The 8496-nt window shown below is 45.6% G+C and overlaps 1 protein-coding gene across 1 annotated transcript in view; it reads left to right on the top strand.

Annotated features, from left to right (window-relative positions):
- The first annotated feature begins 847 nt into the window (after positions 1-847).
- Positions 848-8496, top strand: part of TPP2 (tripeptidyl peptidase 2) — an 89159-nt gene continuing 81510 nt past the window's right edge. The window contains 6 exon segments of the mRNA XM_040425252.1: positions 848-1056; positions 3433-3561; positions 6346-6441; positions 6641-6745; positions 6848-6972; positions 7999-8162. Coding sequence (XP_040281186.1) covers positions 889-1056; positions 3433-3561; positions 6346-6441; positions 6641-6745; positions 6848-6972; positions 7999-8162 — 787 coding nt within the window. The 5' untranslated portion in view covers positions 848-888.

The following is an 8496-nucleotide window of genomic DNA, read 5'->3' as shown; positions in this document are numbered from 1 at the left end:
GTGTTAGCACTGTTCTGGTCCATGAGGCATGTCCTACACTGAGTCCATGCTGGCAGGGGCAGGCTGTAGACCAGGGATCAGCAACCTCCAGCTGTTCTGAAACTACAACTCCCAGAATCCTAAATGCGTTACCAGAACAGTTCAGTGTGTATGCTGAGAGTTGTAGTTTCCCAGCAGCTGGAAGGTTGCTGATCCCCCGCTGATGATGGACGCGCCTTGTCGCTACGGGTAACGGTACCACCCAGTTGTCAAGGGAATAACAGAGGAAACGCACAACACACAGTTCTAAGGCAAGATGCTTACTGAAGCAGACATGTCGGGGGAGGGGACGTGCCTTTCTATGTTCATATCTTTCTTGCTGATACCATCACAAATATGGGATAAAATGGTGCAGCACGTAGTCTGGTACTGGACTGCCAAATGGAGCAGTAAAGACGGAAAGAAGAAGCCTGGTGTGAACGCAGCCTTAGCTGAATGGGAATATTCCTTCTATAGTGGGGCAGGGGCTAAGGTAGTTTGATAAAGGGCTAGTATTGATGAAGGAAAGCGTAGTTACCACCAATGTGGGCAAGATAAGCAGCTGCCAGACACGTGCACATCCAGTGAAGGATCATGGGACCATTAGTAATCCGGTTTCCCTCCGTGAGAGATGCAGATAGCAGTCAGTATGCCCTGGGCTCTGTAGATCTGCAGACATACAGGTTATAACATCTCTCATTGACAACACACGCGATGACCTGCAGGGGGCGCTCCCGGCATCCCGGAGGAAACCGAAAGCTCCACAGACCAATCAGCGTTGGGGAGGCGTGGCCTCGCTGCACTTCCGCCTTGCCTTGTAGGTCTATTCTTTACCCCACCTGCTGGCTGCTCCTCCAGCTCTTCCTTGTCATGATCATGGCTGCCGGCTCTGAAGAACCTTTCCCATTCCATGGCCTGCTCCCCAAGAGAGAGACCGGAGCCGCTTCTTTCCTCTCCCGGTATCCGCAGTATGATGGCCGCGGCGTGCTGATCGCAGTGCTGGACACCGGGGTGGACCCGGGGGCCCCTGGGATGCAGGTACATGAGGGCAGCCATGTCTGCTACACTTCCTGTTGCTAAGACGCATCTGTTGTGTCAGATGAGGATGCACACGGTGGTAGGACTGGGCAGTGCCAGGGTGTCTGGTGCAGGTGGCAGCCTCTGCATCTCACCCTGGTCTCCGCTTTCACTAAATAACACAAAGCTTTTCTTTCAGAGCAGTATATATGTCCCGATTCATGTGAAAGCCCTGGTGGTCTGTGGATGGCACAGGGAGGCACGTTTCAGAGCAGTATATATGTCCCGATTCATGTGAAAGCCCTGGTGGTCTGTGGATGGCACAGGGAGGCACGTTTCAGAGCAGTATATATGTCCCGATTCATGTGAAAGCCCTGGTGGTCTGTGGATGGCACAGGGAGGCACGTTTCAGAGCAGTATATGTCCCAATTCATGTGAAAGCCCTGGTGGTCTGTGGATGGCACAGGGAGGCACGTTTCAGAGCAGTATATGTCCCAATTCATGTGATAGCCCTGGTGGTCTGTGGATGGCACAGGGAGGCACGTTTCAGAGCAGTATATATATCCCAATTCATGTGAAAGCCCTGGTGGTCTGTGGATGGCACAGGGACGCACGTTTCAGAGCAGTATATGTCCCAATTCATGTGATAGCCCTGGTGGTCTGTGGATGGCACAGGGAGGCAGGTTTCAGAGCAGTATATGTCACAATTCATGTGAAAGCCCTGGTGGTCTGTGGATGGCACAGGGAGGCACGTTTCAGAGCAGTATATGTCCCAATTCATGTGAAAGCCCTGGTGGTCTGTGGATGGCACAGGGAGGCACGTTTCAGAGCAGTATATGTCCCAATTCATGTGAAAGCCCTGGTGGTCTGTGGATGGCACAGGGAGGCACGTTTCAGAGCAGTATATGTCCCAATTCATGTGAAAGCCCTGGTGGTCTGTGGATGGCACAGGGTCAGGGAGGCACGTTAAAGAGCAGTACACACTACTCACAAAAAGGGAAATTTGGCTTGTGGGTGAAATTTCAGGATGACCCTAAAATGCACTCTATCCTTTAAAGGTGGACTTGATGTGACCGTCTCTAAACTTTTGAATGCACGTGTCCAACTGTTCAATGTTTCAGTACCTTTTGCACAACTTGCTGTTCTCTAACAAGGAGCTTAACGGCAAAATTCACTACAGGTGTTTTAATCCATAAGTCGCCCGATAAATTTCCTGGTTCCATTAGAATTGGTATTTAAACAGTCCTCCTCATCATGATGTCCCTATTTTGACATCATGAGACCAAGACGACACCTAACAATTGATCAACAGTACCTCGCCATTGTGAGGTTTCAAGAAGGATGTTCTCGGACAGAAGTGGCGGCAGAGAGACTGGAAGAGTCGCAGGCAGAGAAGTGGAGGTCCTTTGGCCACATCCCACACTGATGACCGCTTCATTGTGAACAATGCCCTGTAGAACCGCATGATGAATGCCACACAACTCCAGGCACCCTAGTGTCACGTCAGACCATTGAAAACGGTTTCCATCAGCGTGGTCTGTGTGCTAGAAGACCTGCAAGGGTATCTGACCACAGGTGTCATCACATGGGCCAGAGAGCATCTACACTGGACAAGGGACCAGTGGGTCTCAGTGCTGTTTACTGATGAAAGTTGATTCACGCTGAGCAGAAATGATGGCCGCCAACGACATTGCAGACATCAAGGAGAGCGCTCTGCACCATGGTGGGGGTGGTGTTACAGTGTGGCCAGGTGTGTCTAGTCAATACAGAACTACCTTATACTTTGGGACAAGCCCATTTTGCTTTAATAACATCATTAATCCAATCATTGTGCTTTTGCATGAACAACACAGGCCTATTTCATCTTCATGGACGACAATGCCCCAGCTCATTGAGGTCTTATCATTAGGGAATGCTTGCTGGAGACTGGGGTACCTCAAATGGAGTGACCTGCACTTTCTCCAGACCTGAATACCATTGAAAACCTATGGAATCGGCTAATTCACCATGTAGAGGCTCGTAACTCTGTACCCGAGAACCTCAATGACCTAAGGGTCGCCCTTCAAGAAGAGTGGGAAGCCATGCCTCAGCAGACAATAAGTCGACTTGTGAACAGCATGAGACATCATTGTCCAGCTGTAATTGATGCTCAAGGCCACATGACACGTTATTGTGACACTGAGGTTTTTGTGGGGGTATGCCCACTACTGTTGTTGGCTTGTTTCAATAAATTGTTTGAGATGAGGAAATCACCATTGCATGCTTCTACTTAAATGTCCGACTCAATGAGGAAGTTCTGCATGTGTTTTTGGCGTGCATTTTAGAATGAAAATAATTTGTTTTATGTGTATTATTTTCTAATTCTTCTTCTTTTTTTTATTTTTTTTTTTATCTCAGCAAACATCAGATGGAAAGCCGAAAATAATAGACATTATAGATACCACTGGAAGCGGAGATGTGAACACCAGTACTGTAGTGGAACCAAAAGAAGGTGTAATATTGGGCCTGTCTGGTAGAACCTTAAAGGTAGGTATCTTTATTATTTTCACCTGTGTATTATATACTATAATACTGTACTATTATATACTTGTGCTGCATCTACAAGCGGATTTACAGCTGAAGGTGGTGTTTACCTGTACAGAAGTCAAAGTCTTAGACGTGGCATAAATGGGCCCCTCATTTATGCGACCGTATCTGTTTTGTGTTCCGAATTTTTTTTTTTTTTGCGACCCATTGACTTCAATGAGTCCGCGGTCCTTATTTTGCTGGCAAGTATGGGACATGTTCTATCCTTTTGCGGAACAAACGCACGACTGCAGAAAGCACACGGATCATTCATGTCCGTTTTGCAAAAAGATTGAATATTTCAGCAAAATGCGGCCCACAGACCCATTGAAAACAATGGGTCCGCAAATAAAATGCACACGGGCTACATCTGTATTTTGCAGATCGGTGTGAAAGTATTTTCTACATTCATGGCCTACTGCCTAGATGCCCACCACAGAGGTGGCTGCACACTGTGTCCCCTGTGTCATTTCCTCCTCTGGCGTCAGACCAGACATTTATGACATGTCCGCATGCTCAGAAAACCCAGGAGACGCTGAGCTTGCAGATATAAGGGTTTATATCGTTTTAGTTTTATTTCCCCAGTATTTTCATGTAACCATATATGCTGCCCAGACTGAAAGAGAAAGATTGAACACTTCTTGTATGAGTTGGTAAAATCAGGCACTTGGGACTCAAAACGTGGCTCCCGGGTCTGCTGTTTGTTACATAAAAAATGCCCCGACATGAGCTTTACAGATGGTGGCTCAGTGGTTAGCATTATTGCCTTTCAGCCCTGGGATGCTGGGCATACACCAGGCCAGGGATAACACCTGCATGGAGTTTGTATGTCCACCCTGTGCACGTCCTCTGAGGGCTCTGGTTCTCCCCACCCTCCAAAAACATACGGGTAGGTTCACCGGATTCCTATGAAATTTGTACATATCTGAGATAGGGAAATCAGATTGTGGGGACACGGACTGATGTAAGCGTGACCGTATGTACAACGCTGTGGAATCCTCTCTGGATCATAGACTGCAGTAATATGATGCTGTGCTACATGTATGTGCTTGGAAACCTTTCATCAGCAGACTCCGTGTGCCAAGATCTGTCCTGAGGAATTGAGCAATATGTAGCACTCATTTTCCTGCCTTTTAGGCGCGCTTGATATCCATCTTAAAATGGATGCGACAGAGCCAATGCATGCCCACCACAGGGTACCCCCTTATCCTATCCCTATGCCCACTTAGGGTGTATGTATAGGTGTTATCTAAAGCAGACAACCCTTTTAAGTGGCCATTTATATTGATGGGAGTGAGAAAAATACCCATTAGGTCTCCTGCATGCAACCATATCCTTTTTACGCTCTGCAACTCATGGATCCACAAAATCCGGATGTGGTCTTTGTGCATCCATGTCTGTATGCATCCTGGACTTTTCATGTGCTCCATTGTAGAAATGCCTATTGTTCACAAAACGGACAACAACAGGACATGTTCTATAATCTACAACACAGATAATATGCGTGGGCTGTCCACATTTTTTGCAGCCCTATAGAAATGAATGGGTTCACATTCGATCCTCTCCTGAGGATAAGTCATTCATATCTGAATGTCTGAAAACCCCTTAAAGGGGTTGTCTCTCAAAAAATATTTCAGTTTTCAAACCAGCACCTGGATCTGAATTCTTTTGTAATTGCATGTAATCAAAAATGTTGTATAGCTCCTGAGTTATTCAGTAACAAGTATCTTTATAGCGCCACTTAATTTCTTATTTCTTTGACCTGCTCACTGGGAAGGCCGCACATGCTCAGTCTCATCCCTCAACTGCCTCCTGAGCTGTGATAGGGAGAGCATGGACACGCCCCCTTATCTACAGCAGAAGAGACACTCCCCTTGAGCTGTCATCTTGATATAAATCTAGCAGAGCAATGAACGGGGAGATCTCTGGGGCGACCTCTTCCTAGGCCTGTGACCAGACCTTCATTGGTCACATGGTCTTCTGTGCCCCTCAATCCCTTTCAAGTAAATGGAACTTGGTTGCAATAAAGCAGCCACTATATGGTGCGGTGCTTGGTATTGTTTGAAATGGCCTCAGTACTTTTCCGAGAGCCGCAACGCCTTCAAACGGCTGATCCTCTGGATAGGTCATCACTATATGATGGGTGGGAGTAGCGTCGCGGCCTGATGAACCATCCAAAGTCATCAGTATTAAAGTCTTGGAAAACACATTTAATTCCTGGAAAAAAACTTTAAAGCTGCCCATACACATTCAATAGCTGTCGGACGAACAGTTGTTCTGACAACTATCTCTACCGTGTCACTCGCTTCCCCATACACGTTTAGCCCGGCTAAATGTATCTGTGTAGTCTACGGGGAAGCGTAGAAAGCTACTGCTAGACATTTTGGTGTCTGCTTATTTCTTGAGAGATCAAAAGGATTGGTCAAAAATATTCATTTGGCCTGATCTTTGTCCCCCATCATCCTATGTCGGGGGAAAGTCAGGAGCTTCCTACAAACCTTAGTGTGTTGGCTGAACCCACTGTTCTCACCGGGTTTGGACCACAAGACTCATGAATATAGCCGGCTTATTATGAATCTAGGTATGCATCTCCATGGTTTTATTGTCTCCAGTTGTGGTTTTATTCTTGTATGCCTTGTCTGAATTTTCTTGTTCACTTCAGTGTTGCCAAGAATCCTCAGTAAAAATCCTGTGTCTAGAGAAGAGGCCAAATGAGAAACTAATTCTGTTATTTCTTAACCATAGATTCCCATAGGCTGGCAAAACCCATCCGGCAGATATCACATAGGTGTGAAGAATGGTTTCGATTTTTATCCAAAGGCACTCAGAGAGCGACTCCAGGTAATCGCTGGGGATGACGGGCAGTGCTTGGTACAGGTCATGGGTTGGGCTGTGGTGATTATATGAACCTTGTCATGCATTGATATGATCACTTGATGGCAGTTTCCAGCATAACTTCTCAGATGTTCATTATCTAGTATAAAGTGGTCAGGAAGATGTCTCATTACTCACAGTAACAATATTCTTTCTACAAATGTAGAAAGAGCGGAAGGAGAAGTTGTGGGATCCAGTTCACAGAGCTGTACTAGCAGAAACTTGCCGGAAGCAGGATGAGATTGACACAAGTTCTAATACTCAAACTTTGGTATTTATTTTCCTTCCTCTTTAAAAAGTTATTTAGATTTATTTATTTTTTTCCTTATTTTTTACCTTAAATCTTGTAATGAAATTTCCTTTTCTTGGGTAGATGGGAAAATTGATAAAAGAAGATATTCAAAATCAAGTTGAAATACTGAACATAATTGAAAAAAAATTTGGAGATCCCGGCCCTGTTTTTGACTGCTTGGTGTGGCATGATGGGGAGACGTGGAGGTATGGCATGTCTTAAGTGTATTACATTTTCACACAGGATTTTAAGAAGATGCAGTGATGTCTTCTAGGAGCTATCCAAGAATGACGAGTTATCTTATAGCCACAGATTGTGATAAGTGTCTGATCAGTGGTGGTGGTGCAGCCTCTGTGACCACCTACCAGTCACGAGAGGAGGAGTTGAGCATGTGCACCGCCACGCCATTCAAACTCCCTGAGATAGTCAAGCGCTGTACTTGTCTATTTTCAACAGTTTCATAGACTTTGAATGGAGTTATTTTCTTTACCTGTTCACCATTCGAACAGGGGATCCCTGTTGTTGGGATTGGTGGGAGTCCTATTGACCAGAACCCCACATTCAGCTGCTTATCACTTATCCTTTGAATACTTGACAAGTTCTCATTCTAACCGTAAAGTAGAAATATTAGCAGTTTATACTTGTACAATTATTAGTGACAAAAAGAAGATACACATGTAAAATATTACCTTAGATGTAACAATAGCGGTTAATGACCTAACTAGGAAAGAATTCTAACACTAAAGCATAAAGCTTGGTTTATAAGGTATGCTCTTGTGTGAAAGGGGTATTCCCATCTTGGATATATATGGCACATCCACAAAACATGCCATAGATGTCTGACAGGTGCAGTTCCCACCTATGGGACCATGTCTGTCTCCAGAATGAAGATGCCTGGAGAGTTGGCCTCCCATCCAGTTATAGAGCTGAATGGATGGGTGGCTGTGTATGTGCTCCGCTTACTATATTCCTATATTCACTTATTTGGGATTCGTGATTTGGCTTTTTCCCCATACTCGACTGTGGAGAAAGCCAGGCAAATGAGTGGCCACTTCTTCTCTGCGCCCTCTTCTATCTAGAAACCGGGGCCCCCCGAAGGGAAGGAACGCACACCATGCATGCGTGGCGTGCTCTTCATTCATATGTTAGTGATATCCCACTAATGTCTGAGGTGACACAAATGTCCCTTTTTAGATGGTCTCTTGAATTATCATGTGTTTGCCCTCTTACAGAGCATGTATGGACACCAGTGAGTGTGGCGATCTTGACTGCTGCACCGTTTTAGGAAGTTACCGAGAAGCCCAAGAGTATGCATCATTTGGTGTAACAGAGATGCTCAATTATTCAGTGAACATTTATGATGATGGCAACCTGCTTTCAATTGTAACAAGTGGAGGTATGTTTTAATGTTCCCTTATTAATTGTGGCGCAAGTCATGAAGTTCCCAGTTGGAACATTTGGTAGAAAGATTGCAGATTTCATTTCTGGAACCGTACTGCAATATGGAACATCTTCAGTTCACATTTTTCCCTTCCCTCTGACAGCACCCTTGGAGAGACAGCCTCCTTCTCACTTGGGCTGGAAACAGGAAGTAGAATGGAGGAGGGGACCACCTCACACAAAAACACATCCCCCAGTTATGTTTCCTGTCCTTGGGAAAACTGGAGGGATCTCGGATTGTTCTGCTGTTCAGTCAGAATTGAAATCCTCTTGGGTTACCACTGGTCACC

Source organism: Bufo bufo, chromosome 3, assembly GCF_905171765.1.
Source record: "Bufo bufo chromosome 3, aBufBuf1.1, whole genome shotgun sequence".
In the NCBI taxonomy this organism is placed as follows: Eukaryota; Metazoa; Chordata; class Amphibia; order Anura; family Bufonidae; genus Bufo; species Bufo bufo.
This window is presented reverse-complemented; position numbering and strand designations above follow the sequence as displayed.